Genomic DNA, 14,292 nt, shown 5'->3' with positions numbered 1-14,292 from the left:
GTACCACAGAAATTATTTCTTCATTAGTATTGCTGGGGGAAGGAATGCAGTAATTTCTAGCATTCTAGTACTTCTAAAATATTTGATTTGTCATATATTCTACTGCAATCTGACAGTCAGGTGACTGCATTTGAAAATTTGTCCTGGGAAGTACAATGAGTTTGGTTTATGATCTGATTTGCTAGATGTAATGTTGAATAGAGACCACTCCTATTTAACATTAGCAATTCAGTAGGACATACTTTTTCCTCCTTATCTTCCAACTAATTGGGATCTTATAGGAACTTGAAATATTTGGACTAATTTTAAAAGACAATTAAGGTTTCAACCTCTCTATTCCTACAATGTTTAAGGGAATGAAAGCTTCAAATTCCGTCAGCTAGCTATATCATAACAATGATGGTAACACCCTGCAAAAATTACATGATGATCACTTTTAAATTATAAAGTGATGTAACAAACAGCTGTGAAGAACAGATGATACGTGAATTATCCTAGGGCTTTTACAATTTGGTCAGCAAGTCCATTGATGCATGAAGGACATCTTTAAATCAAGGGAATTTAATCAAAACTAAAACTAGATTTAGTGCTGTGAATACAGACATCCCTTTTTCTATCACCTATGGGATTAAGATTGGATTTCTTGAATTGAGAGCATGAATGGGCAAAAAAAATTTATACATGATGTCTCCACTAGAACAGAGCAGCAAGCTGCATGATGGAATTTATATCTGGTTATTAGCGTGATATTCAAATCTAGGAAATGCTCTAGTTCTCATTGGTGTTATACAAGGATTTCCTGCTTTACAGTCAGTAAAGACTTTTCTCTCTCACCCTGTCAATTAGCCTCACTATTGCCATGGTGAAGAGTACCATACAGAGAGCAGCAGAGGTTCTGACTTGTCTGACATTATGGAAGAAGATGAAGAAGAGCTGTACTCCGAAATGCAGCTGGAGGATGGAGGAAGGCGACGAGTCAGTGTGACTTCACACAATGCACTTAAGGTAAGTGTGACTGCAGAGAAAATTTAGGAGTACCTCCATATTTTGATTCTTGCCTCAAAGAATTTATTTTAGTCAATTACGGATTTTGTAGACCATTAAAACTTACACTGTTGTATAGACTTAGAGCTGGGGTGAATGTAGTTTATGATCTCAAGGCCACTTTTTAATACATTTACTACTTTTTTTTTTTTTATTTGACAGCTAATCTTTTAACTAACTGACTATTTTCCTAATTGTTGAAGTTGCAATTTCTGCTCTATATCTGGGCATCTTTCCCATGCTTATATGACAATATACTACATGTGCTCCCCGGACAATGAGTTATTTCTGAGCAAGGAGATTTATATAAACATACGTATAGGAAAAAAAAAGCAACTTAGGCTTTACATGTCTGAGTAATTTGTCCCTGTTTCTAGTGCTAGTCCCATCTTTTCCAGAGGCTTTAAAGTGTCCTTGTAAGAAAGGGAGTTGGGTCAGCTTTGATAAATGCATTATCAGAAATCCTCGTGCTCTGATTATTAGGGAACCACCAGAGGCAGTAGGAAATACCTATCAGAAATATTGCTTTAACACTACACAGGAATATTCATCAGGAAAGACAACTTTAGTATAACAAGCAAAGTGTACGTAGAATGTTGAACCTACCCAATACAGAATATGTATTTCCCATAGTGTATTTGTACATGTAAATTGTATTTGCTTTTTATGTGTCTAGCAATTACACTAAATTGTGTTTTCTTAGAAGGCTGAATAACCTGGAACAATAAGGAAACCCACAGGTTGATTTTTCATCCAATATGTTGTTACTTAACTGAAAAACAATAGTATTTTCTCATGCCTAGAAGAATTTTTACCATTCTTGTAACTGATTTTATGTATTATAAATTCAGTCTTTTCATTCTGATAACTATCTGGAATGAGACAGGTACTTCTTCAAAAGAAAAAATAATCAGCGTTCCTATTATTCTGCTAACGTAAAGGTTGAACCTGAAATCCTTCTGCATGCTGCTTCTGTCCCTTTCCTCTGGGAAAAAGTGAATTATCCCTATATTGTTCTTGTTCTTTATGTCTCAGAAAGTATCTTTACTTCTTGGTTTTAAATTAGTATTGCCAATGTTAATATTTAAAAAGGTCCAGACCCTTAATCAGCATAAAAAATCATTTTAGACATCTTAAAATCCACAGGCATACTTCTCTTGTAGTAGTGTATGTGAAGGGTATGGTTGGTTGACTCATTCTGCAGAAGTGGAATTCAGTATATGAGTACTTCCTGGGGAAGGACCCATGGATGTCTGGGTCTCATTTGGAGAATATGGCCCACCATGCTGATAAGTTTTCTGATATAAAATGTGAGTCAGATTCTGATCCCAAAGTGCTCCATAATTTCCTCTTCTTTCACTAGATCCAATTTCACCTTGCAACATCATAAATTATCAAAAAAATAAGAAACATGTTTACTGAATTTTCCATAATGTAATCAGATTCCTGTTCCTCTTGCATCTGAAAGTATGCCCGCCATGACCTTGCAGCTGTAATTGAGTATTCTGTCCTGAGTTAGTAGATGCTCTCAAGTAACAAGAAAACATTTTGCATGCAGATATATATTTGCTTTATTGGGAGATTATCATTCCTTCAAATGGTTCCCTAAAACAAAGGCTAATACAGCCTTTCAAAGGAAGGATCAAAGGAAGATTCAACTCACTTAGATGATCTGAGCTCCAACCAAAACTGTCCTTATTAATATTTATTGACTTTTTTCCACTTTTATGGCAGTTTGTCTCAGAAGTTTCACAAGTGTGATACATATTTTAAAAATTAATGAAAATAGGTGAAACAAATATAGTCATGAAGTAACTTAGAAAGTGCCTAATGTCTGAAAGCGGAAGACATCCAGAACCCAGTTAAGTTTAACATGCTCAGAGTGAGAGCTATTGCTGAAGTCTCCAAGATGATCCTGTCACTATTTATGGGTGCTGTTGTGTCCAGAGACCTGCCTGATCTGGGCATTAAGGAGAGGTGATCTCCATGATGTAGAATCTATAATACATGTCAATCAAAACCAACACCTCCTACATCATTATTCTCTTGTCTCTTCTCAGAATCCAACAAAGATACTGCACAGGATTCTTCTGTCACAGCAACCTGTGTTTTGTGTAAATGTAATAGAAAAATTACAGAATGTTTCTATCGTGTTCAGAATGCTCTTTTTATCCAGGCTGGGATAGTTTTTACCTACTTCTGGTATAAACAGAGACTTATACTTACTTCTGCTAATAGGCTGATTTTCAAATACTGGTTTTATCAAGCAGGTACAAGATTATGATGAGAGATTTCATGACAGTGCAGACCAAGTGATATCAGAGAGCAGCTGGCTTCTCAGGGTCCTTTCTGTGGAATCCAAGCTTTTAAAATGGTGCCCTTTTTTTTTACAATTTTACTAAGGAAATTAGAACTCCCTTAATGATGGCTGCAGAATAGCTCTCCTCTGGCAGATTTAAGACTATTTGCTACTCATATAGGATGCTTTAACAGATGTAAAGCAAGAATGATTGCTAGAACAGAATTTTCATCCTCAGATATGGGTTCTGGTTACAATGAAAAATTAAATAGCAATTTGGCATGGGGCAAGGAACAACTAAGCACTAGTGCTGTGTTTTAATGCCATTCCCATTCACCATGCTGGAACCTGTGTGCAGCTTTTATTGCTTTGTTTTAAATGCATGGGTTTATTCTTGTTAAGAGCATCACTCAGTTGTTTGTACTGACCTCTCATGTTGTACCTAACACTCAGCAACTTCTTAATCATGTCTTTATTTTCCACAGATTCTCATTCAAAGCATGTCATCCTTTTCACTAAATAAGCTGCATGTCTTATGTTTGCCATTGCTCTAAAACTAATTCTGTCTTTATTTTTCTTTTCTTCTCCCTTTTCCCTCCCATTTTATTTTTGTCACACACTATTTGTTCCCTGTCTGGTTTTTAACATTACATAATCTTAAGGAGTGCGATAAGACCACTGAAGCCACTTTTTTGGAACAGCCTGACTTTTCACAGCAGATACATCACAGTAAAAAGCTTTTCAGTATTCCAGAAGTAGCTGAAGAGGATGGTGAATACTCTGAACTGCTGTACAAGCAGGGTTTAGGTATGCCCTATAAAAAGAATCCCACAATAGCTAGAGACTCTAGACCACCTAGGCCCTACAATCAAGACCAACAGCACAACGTCTGGTACCCAGCGAAGCACAGAATTTCAGGCGTGGAGGATTTTGCTGCAGACGACAAAGGATGTAAATATAGCCGATCCTTATCGAGAAGCCCAGACAGTGGACTAGACTGTGGAAGTGAAGAAGAAGAATCTCGTTTTAATTTCAGATATACTTGTGATTCAGTTTCTGCCAATGTTGCATCTAGCTGTTGTGCAGAGACTGCTAACTGTTCCTGCAGGAAAAGCATGAGGCCATTGCTTGCTCGCAGGAAAACTTTAACCAGACAAACCAGCATTGAAGAAGATTTTGGTGACCTGGGTCCTTCCTTTGTAGAACACAGGAGTGAACAGGTCAAGCCCAGTTACGAGAAAAAGTATGAGACTCAGAAATGTAATAGAACAGATAATTTGTCTAATGAAGATGTTCAGGGAGGCTGGAAGACTGACTTAAAAATGGCTGACTCTAGGGCAGCTGGTCTACTTGCAAAGCCATCCCACAGAGATGCAGAAGACTCTCTGGTGTGTGAAATAAATCTTCCTTCTAACATCTGCTTGCCAAATTAGTCTATTTTGTTTCTTTTGTTCTTTTTTTTCCTTTTTTTTTTTTCCTGAATTAATTTTTAGAGTCTGTCCTTTGGACTTATCTGCTACATTTTTCCTTTTTTTTTTCCTCTCCATTCATTTTTGTTTAATATTCTGCATTTTCCTTTACAGTCCTCTTTTGTGTCATGCTGAAATCGGTTTAATTTGCTTTACAATGATTTTCCTGCAGAACAAATTACAATAATGGCTGCTTTTATTAAAGGACAACTGAATCTAAATTTTAATTAAGGGTTAGCTGAACTATAATTTTTCCAAAAGATTGTTTTTCTTTATTTTGCTCATCTAAATGTTGCTTTGAAAAAAAGCTGCATTTTAACTGGTAAAATATTTCATCGGGTTTTTTGTTGTTCGTGTTTTGTTTTTTTTTTAACGTTGAAAAATTCATTTCATCATGTTGTTTTTATTCACCTCATTTCCAGAATTTTCAGGATATGGTCTTTATCATGAAACATCTCTGGACAAGAATCAAGATTCTCCCCGAGTGTGACAGTGACCCAGATTTATGAAGTCACGGGTTTTATCATGTTTCCATTTTCTACCTTATCTCTGCACTGTCACTACTTTGCCTTCCTTTTTAGACCATCTCTTCTTGCCTTTGAAGTTGCAGACTGCATCTCTGCATGAGAATGCAGGCAAACAGCTTCTTCCAAAAGGAGAGGCCAGGGCCATTCCATATCTTTCAAGGATGCCTCTGCGTGATCTTGCCTACTTGCATTTCTGTCTGTTAATCTATAGCAGTCTCCACACTTTGATAGATGTATCCATAGGCTTCCCTGCTCCCTAAAGACCAAAGCAAGGTGTTTACCCTCTCAGTCTGCAACAGTCCAGAGTTTCATGTAAGAGTAAAAATCAGTTGCCTGCTCTTCTAGCCTAGCAGTTTGTGCTGAACTGATCCTTAAAAATTCCTCCCATTAAAATTGGTGCCCAAGCTGTATTAATCTCATCGTTACCGTTTAGTTATTAAAGAGCAACATCTTCTGCAAGGGTAGTGAACAGAAAGAGACAGCTGTGATGTGAGATGAAGTGTGTCTACATTCCCTTCTCCATGTTTCAATGACCTTTAAAAGGCTGTAACAACTGAAGGCCATTATAGAAAAGGAGTGTGCTCAAAGACAGAAGGATGTACACTTGTTCACATGCTGCAAACTGGACAAAGCTATGTAGCTGAATACAAAAAAGGCTTGCCTTTTCAGTGCAGTCCAATCTCCACAGCTCTCACGACTGGTTGTACTACTCTTCAGGAGACTATAATGTCATCTTAGCAGCAACAACAAAGGCAAAAGAATATTTCAAAAATTATTCTTTTCTTTTCTTTTTGTTCTGATGTGTGACTGCTGGTTACAAAACTCTGCCATAAACCAGGGAACCATTTTTTCTTTTGCAGGATTGCCAGGCAGCAGTATTTACTTTTCAGCTAACCTTTCAGTTAAAAGCTAAGTTTAGTTGCCTTTAGAGCTTATGCTTCCAAATGTGATTGACCTGATTAATGTCCAACCATATAACCATGATGTTACCATGCATGTAACTTACAAACCTGTTTTTTCTGTTGTTGTTTTTTAGCTTTTAGGTAATCCATCATCTGCAGGACGGCCTGAAAGGGCGGAGCATGCAGGGCGAAGGTCCTCTCATGGCAGTGCAGTGTCACAAAGGTCTCGACCAATGTTGGTCCCTTCCATTGGTTAGTTGGACAGATTGGTGCATTTCTGTTCTTTGCAGCCTCAGAGTTGGGAAGGCGGTCCTTAAAAAAGAAACAACAGACGCTTGTCTTGAACCATGCTTCCTCTTAGTTTAAATGGGATGAAATGGGAGTAAAAACATCTCCATCTGAGTGTACTGGGGTCTCACAGAGGGCTGAGTCAGTAGTCATCATCGACATCACTTGGAGTCTTTTCATAGATTTTAGTGGGTGTTGGAGCTTTTCTAAGCTTGGTTAAGCTTAAATACTGTCAGATCTTACCTAAGAAGAAATTATAATGCAGGCAGGCTGCTATATGATCAGTAAAATAAATGTACCCATTCAGCCATCCATTTAGCCATCCATCTTGCCATTCCCATTCAGCCATCCATTTAGCCATCCATCTTGCCATTCATCAACCATCATTTTGCATTCACTTTCCATTTTCTTGACTACTTTTTGGAATTTAGCAGGAAAATTGGAAGCTGTTAAATGTAACAAGTTAGTAGAACTTGCATATATTTACTTGATTTGATACTTCTTACAGGATCATCCCTATTCTGGTTTACTTATGACTTAACCTGTATGCTGGTGTATACCAGAAAATCCAAAAAGTAGTGCAGAAAAGATAATGGAATCGAGACACTATGGACAAATACATATCTGTTAAAACTTGCACTCTATACTGACAAATAAACATTCACACTGAAAATCGGGAAACACATGCAAAACAAAAGCAGAAGGAGTTCTGTGAGCTATTAGCAGAACTTTACTCCACAAAGATGTAAAGTCGGTCTGGTTCCTGTCCCTAACGTGGACTTTAATTTGTGGATACTGTGGGCATCATCAGGAGGAGAAGGAAGCAATTCTCACCTGACATTTATGTGAATAAGGGATGTCACAAATGGGGATTATCAGAACGAGAGAGACTGATCATTAAGGAATACTTTTAAATATTAAGTATTTTTCCCTTTTCATAGACTCACACTAAAATGCCTGTACTGTAAATTAAAAGCAAAGTCCCCCTAGCGGGCACAGTTATTTTAATACCATAGATCAGAAAACACGCACAGCTGTAATGTGTGAAACTTTCTTAGTGTCTTCAATATAGCATGGCTGTTCAGAGGCTGATTCTCGTCCCACATCCTGGTGTAAACCAGGATAATCTTCACAGATGTCAGTGGAATTACACTGGTATGAAAATGGTATGAGGGAGAATCAGCTTCAGGGGGGCTCTTGTGCTTCTATTGACAAGCAATTGTTAGCTGAATCAAATTTTCAGATGATGGTGTGAAGGCTGTTAGTATTTCATGTCATTTTTTCTTTTTCTCTGAAAGCAGCCTTTTTTTTCAGGAGTAAAGATTTCCGGTTTATGTTTGGACTACTTAAAGCAAGTTTTGTATCTGAGTTCTTTCTTCTATATTATCTGCTAAAACATTTTTTTGTAAATAGCAAGAGAGTAGACAGGTTTCTTTGAATTAATCCTTTGGGCTTCCTTTTAGTTTTCATTTGAATTAAAAAATAAGGGAAGTGATTAAACTTATCAGAGCTCACTTTCTGTCAACAAAGTTAGTACCCGAAAACTGCAAAGTAATGACTTCACTGTTTAGTAGTTCAGTAGCAACAGCTTAGGAATCCAATACAGAAATTAATTTCTGATGGTCAATCTGTGCTCAAACAGATAATTAAATAGAATATAAAATCTCAGATTGTATTTCTTTCAGTGTAACTTAAAGAATTAAAGAACGAATTAGTGTGTTTTGTATTGTATACAATCCATAAATGTTTTTTGGGGAAGTTCCATTAGAAATAAATTGCAATATTGTCTAATGCTGGTAACAAGCAAACTACTGAGCATTATGTACAGTATCTAACAACAAAAAATTATTTGCTGTGAAAGGCCTTATTGGCTTGGAGTTCAAGAGTTCTAATTTCTGACTAAAAGACTAGTGATTAAATTGCTGAAAGATATGTATACATTATTTCTAGCTTTCAGCATCATACTGTAATAAATCACTTTGAGGATAAGTGAAGCAAATATAAACACTTGCTAAAACGCTGCACAAAAGTTGCTTCCTGTAAGCCTGCTGGAAAAAAACTGAGGAGATATGAAACATTTCAAGAGGTCAAGTAATTAAAATATAGTAAAAACAGGGCATCCAAAAGCATATAGTAGAGCATTGTATAAACTTGAACCCACTGTTCAGAACTCCCACTGACAGAGGAAATATCCCGTGAATAAAGGCTACAAGTATGGTTTTTGAAAAGGAAGTTGTTATAGTTGTGCCACTAGACTATGTAGTTCCACAAAGTGAGAAGCAGAGTAAAATGAAAGAAAATAAATATGATTGAGCCAAAGTTTAGACTGTTTAAATACATGAAACTGTTGTTGGGCTTAGCATATAGCTCAAAAATGTGGATTCCAAATTTCTTGGCAGCATCTTATTCCTTTACATGTATGCCTGGAGTTTTTACTGAGTTATTCAGCTAAAGGGTCACTTTAGTGATGGAAAGTTCGTAAGGCAGCTCTGGGAGGTTAAATTAGTGGGAAACACCTTCAAAACTGTAATGTTCTTAGGATTCCAATGATAAAACTAGTTTCCAAAATGTTCCAGAATTTAAATTCTTCGGGCTATTTTCTCCCTTAATCTATAAAACTTTGGATTAGTATCTTCTTGCAGGTAGGATTTAAGTAAATTAATTAATTTTTGTTTTTAGGTTGATACTTTAGAAGGTGAAACACAGTTTACAGTGCTCTTGACCTTGCAGATCTGGCAGGTAGGATTGTTTAAAACTCATAATAAAAGATGATTCCTATCCAAAGATCTAGCAAACAATATTTAAGCTGTATGAATTTTAAAAGGCACAAAATTGTGATGCTTTAAAAAACAAGATACACATTTCTGTGATTCCCCTGCTGAAGAAGGCTTTCTAGAGGCTGAGACATCTGGCAAAGCTTATATAATATTTAGCCTTCATATTATATGCAAGTCAGAAAAAAAGGTAGGCAAAGCCTGCTAGCAGGAGCCTCCACAAAGGCAACTATACAATATGTTTTAATAGATCATTCCCTTTTTCTCCATAGAAATTACAATGGACAGTAACAGTGAAGGCGGTCGGTCTCGGTCAGGTAGTGAGGGAAATATTTCACCTGTAAAAGAAGAAGCTTATTATCGCAGCATTGGTGGACACAAGAAATGGCCTCAGCAGCGTACCATGGCCTCTGAATATAGATACGGTATGCCGAACATTATTCATCCTTTATGACAGACACATTTTAGAGCTGCGTGTTAACAAGTGCGGTTTCTGTATGACAACATTGCATGCAATGCAGAATGCCAGGGGAACTAGCTCTTAAGTCCTGTCTGCTCTCAGGTAAGTTTCTCCAGCTCAGCTGTAAGGGACAAACAGCCCTTAGTCCTCTGTCCTGAAACTGCTGTGCAGCCACCTTTCCATACTTACTGAGTCCGAGCACACTGCATTGCATGAACCTCTGTGAAGCTATGCTGCTACTAATGCCAGTCAGTATTTACTGTATACACCTGAACAACCATTCATCAAAATGACTGCATTTGCACTTGATTCATATCAACTGGACAGGGACAAACAGTAGCTGGTATACCACAACCCAGTGACCTATAATAGGAAGCAGTTACCAAACATTATTCTGATTTATGGCTTGGGCTAAACAAAGATTCGGAGTCTTTTCAATAACCACACAGGACTTTGGCTGTTTCACTTGGTGAAGGCAAAAATTCTTAATTTTAGGAATAACAACAAACTTGTATTACACAAGTAAGGCAATTATACCCACTACTGATAGTATTTGTTGCTTCATCAACATAGAAATCATTACATGATCAACAACTCAGTTTTCATAGTTCATAACACAGTGAATTGAAGTGTCTGACAACCCATAAAAGCAGCCCAGGCCATATATAGAGCTAAGAAACACATTACGCTTTTGTTGATATCTGAAACTAAACAAAAGGGGCCCTGAAAGTTTAGGTAAATCATAATTTCGTGTTGGGTTTCAAAGGAAACATATCCGACTGACAGCAGATCATCAGCTTGTGTATATTGGTGTATATCTCATTAATTCAATGCAACTGTGATTGCAGCTGTGCATCTGTTGGGAATTTGGCTGGCTGCATCCAAATGTGAAGATTTTACATACACAATCGTGTGTGTATATGTATGATATATGTATATACCTCTTGAAAGAATAAGATAAGTGGGTAACGAGCTAATAAAGAGATTATTTATGTTCTGGTTCACTGAAGCAAACGTGACTATTCTGAGTTGGATGTTACAGGCCAGTGCTTTTAACAGAGATACACTTGGCTATAATTCATGTTTGCACCTAACCCACGTTAACTGCAGTTGGAGTTGGATCCAAAAATCAGTTTTTTATTTTAGCAAAACAAAAGGCCCCTTAACACCTGTTTTACATTGCCCAGTGGGCCTGAGTATGAACCACAGAATGACTGCAACCTGACTGGTGGGAGAACAGAACAGAGAACCCATCCTTTGTGTCCCATTGCTTTCTGTCCCACATGTGCCCTTCTCCCACACTTCCTTTCTGTGCTTTGTGCCTGTCTAAAGCTTCTTGGCTGGAACTTTTCCCTGCCCGTTTGCTGTTCTGCATTTTCCCCTATTCACATTCTTTCTTGCACTCTGGACCCAAGAGTCAGTAGCTGTTCCCTTAAAGCTGTGACCCTCTGAAATTTTTTTCTGGTAGTTTAAAAACAGAAAATGTTGAATAAAATGCATCTGATGTTGAGGCAAGAAGAGGAATTTTATCTAAAATTTTCTATGTTGAATGTTCAAACTATTACCAAAAATGGGAGTCTTCAATTTGTAAGAGGTGATTACATTAAAAATTGTATTAATATGAAATTTGTTTGGAAAAAAATTGATATAGTTGAACTACATTTTCATTATAATTCATAACATCGCTTGCTCAATATATTCATTGTGAAGGATCTTGTAAACTGGATGATAAGTATTGATTCAGCAAAGAACGAAAGTATGTGATTCCCTCTGAAGTTAGCAGGACTTGCACAATAAGCCAAGTTTTTCAGAAGTGGCTTGTGATTTTGAGGGCTTTAGTTTTTGGATTTCAACTTCATATGTCTTGAAAGACCCTTTTTGCAAAAACGCTACCACATGCTCTTTCAAAACAAAATTAAAAGCCTTTGAAATATGTCAGTCAAAACACTCATTGTTAGCCATTTCGGCCTAATTTCTAATTCAGTTTTACTGAAGTCCATCCTTAAGTATGTTGTTGAATCATGGACTAAACACATTTGAAAAGTCTGCAAGATGTATCAGACAAAACATCAGTTCTCATTTATTATGTCCTAATTGATGTGGTATCCTGCAGTGGACAGAGTTCAGTGCGGTGTCAAGTGTTGTGATATTCATGGATGATCTTTCCTAATGAGTTTGTGATTAAGTGAAGTCACAGCTAACCATTCCTCCTGGATTTTAACACATCTTGTTAGCGTTTGGGTTGGTTTGGGGCACTGCTGGCTATGTTAACTATTGACCGTGTTTAAACAAAATCATAGGCAGTGTATGATTGCCAACAATGTTCCAACCCTGGCATAACTAACACTACTGAAATAGTTTTCTTCTTGCCTGTCTGGACAGAAGAGGTTATAACCATGTTTTAAACCTGGTACCTAAAACATGGTATGTCAACACAGCTGGGATGTGCTTTCTTGTGTCCATGAAGAGCAGAAGCAGCTGTGCTGGAAAACAAATGGATCTAAAGCATGGTTATTTTTGCAGTAATGATAAAGCTTATCAAACTCATCATTATATCACTCAATATGCTTGATTCATTTATGGCAAATTCTAGTAAACCTAACAAAAATTGCTTTCTTATCTGAGCTGTATTCACATGTGTAAATGTCAGTGTGGTGTAGAAGGTCAACACCACATGCAGTGCATGCAGATTGTATATGCTTTTTAAAAAAATAACAACTTGCTAATTAAAAAAAAACCAAACACTAAGCTTAATAGGACATGCATTAAGTTATTGGTTTTTTTTCACTGAGATGCCGAACATTTTTCAAATATTAACTGGAATAGTAAAGATGAGGCCAACTTGTATTATTGAATTGTTCTTTTCTGGATTTATTTTCATAGATGGCTATGGTGGTCATGACCGTCTTTCTCCAGATATTTATGAAGAATCAGAAACAGATCCTGGCACAGAGGATATTTCTACTCGAATATTTGTTGCACTATTTGACTACGATCCACTGACAATGTCCCCAAATCCTGATGCTGCAGAAGAAGAGCTGCCATTTAAAGAAGGACAGATCATTAAGGTGGGATCTAAAAAGCAAAGGAAATGAAGGACCCACTTTTACTAACAGGGTCTCCTTTGTTCCCCACAGAGGAAGCAACTTGTGTGACTAGAGTCCGAGGTTGGTTTTCCTCCAGAGTTTCAGGCTGTAAATCTCACTGGATCTGGAACCTAATATCTAGTGCTAATGGCTTAAAAATAATTCGGTAATGGGCAAAAATCTCAAAGTTGCTTTGGATAGTTAGGGCCAGACTCAATTAGAGATTTAGGTGCTAGGACCAAAATTGTGACTCTGAAGTCCCCTATCTCCATTGCCACAAACCCTGCAGGAAAAACTGCTTCAGAGAGGACGTCTTTCCTGCAAGGGCACCGCGACAGTGCTTAGTGTTGTACCTTCGTACATACCAGAGCCGCTGTATTCTTTTTTAAATGCTGAACACATCTAGCTAGTATACACTTATGATTAATTAAGGTTTAGAAATACCTAATTTAGGTATTTCTCTTCCAGAGTCATCCTCTTCTGAAACTGGGGAAACCGCTCCCTTTTCTGACTGTTTGGTATAAAATACAGAAGCTGCCTTTAAACAGGGCACCGAAGACAAATCAGCCCTGGTTCGGTTGAGAGGGACAGTGTTAGACTGTTGGTGTTCTTAGCCAGCCCTCTATCCCAGCTTGCCTCATCTTATGACTGTGCAGCTGCAAGGCAAAATTGTTCAGTTTGCTGATCTGATTTTAAAAAGCTAGCAGATTTTTCTGTTGAATCAGCAAATGTAAGTATCTCCTCCTGCAGCCTTGTATCGTATTGATCTGGTGCAAAGTGGGCAGAAGGAACAGCTGCTGGTAGTCCAACGGTAACTGAGATTTCTGTGTGATCTGAAACAGAACCTGAAAAAATGTAGACTCATTTGTTACACTACCCATCTCAAAGATAAAATGGTAACTTAAGCTATTAAAGTACTGGCTGCCTTCCACTGTGCTGGACTGGTTCCTAACACAAATGTCTGTATCCTAAATCACAATTTTTTTCATGTTAAATACTTTCTTAGATATTTTGCTTACCTTTTTACATTATACCAGATTTATGCCAAAAATATGGAAATTGTTTAAGAGCTTATTTTTCTTTGCAAGAATGTTTATTTCACTCAGGTATTTTAATTCTTTCTTCACAAATATGTACGTTTGGCACTGAAAAGTCTAGAGAGATACCACACCAGATATTTATTCTCAGTGATGTTTATTTTATATTTGGGACCATGGTGATTACTAGGTGATCTGCTGCTTTGAATTTCTCATCAAGTTGTTGTGAAGACGGACTAGTTTGAATTTTCAAAATACTTTTCATCCATTTCATCTGAGCACTGGGATGGTGGAGGGTCAATTCCACCACGAGCTGTATGAAATTTGTCCCGTACATGTGTTACGGTCACATATGCTGTACTGTGTGAAGTAATAGTGGTGCCGGGTAAGTCATGGGTATATAGTG

At 37.3% G+C, this 14,292-nt stretch overlaps 1 protein-coding gene across 1 annotated transcript in view; it reads left to right on the top strand.

The window, feature by feature from the left end:
• The first annotated feature begins 852 nt into the window (after positions 1–852).
• The window catches only part of LOC104618754 (RIMS-binding protein 2-like), a 21,660-nt gene continuing 8,220 nt past the window's right edge, over positions 853–14,292 (top strand). The window contains exons 1-4 of the mRNA XM_010284469.1: positions 853–1,005; positions 4,006–4,731; positions 6,376–6,493; positions 12,647–12,831. Of these exons, the coding sequence (XP_010282771.1) occupies positions 913–1,005; positions 4,006–4,731; positions 6,376–6,493; positions 12,647–12,831 (1,122 nt within the window). The 5' untranslated portion in view covers positions 853–912. The remainder of the gene's footprint in view (positions 1,006–4,005; positions 4,732–6,375; positions 6,494–12,646; positions 12,832–14,292) is intronic.

The sequence above is a fragment of the Phaethon lepturus genome, unplaced genomic scaffold (assembly GCF_000687285.1).
Source record: "Phaethon lepturus isolate BGI_N335 unplaced genomic scaffold, ASM68728v1 scaffold8270, whole genome shotgun sequence".
Lineage (NCBI taxonomy): Eukaryota > Metazoa > Chordata > Aves > Phaethontiformes > Phaethontidae > Phaethon > Phaethon lepturus.
The sequence above is the reverse complement of the archived record's forward strand: the minus strand, read 5'-3'. Positions and strand labels throughout refer to the sequence as shown.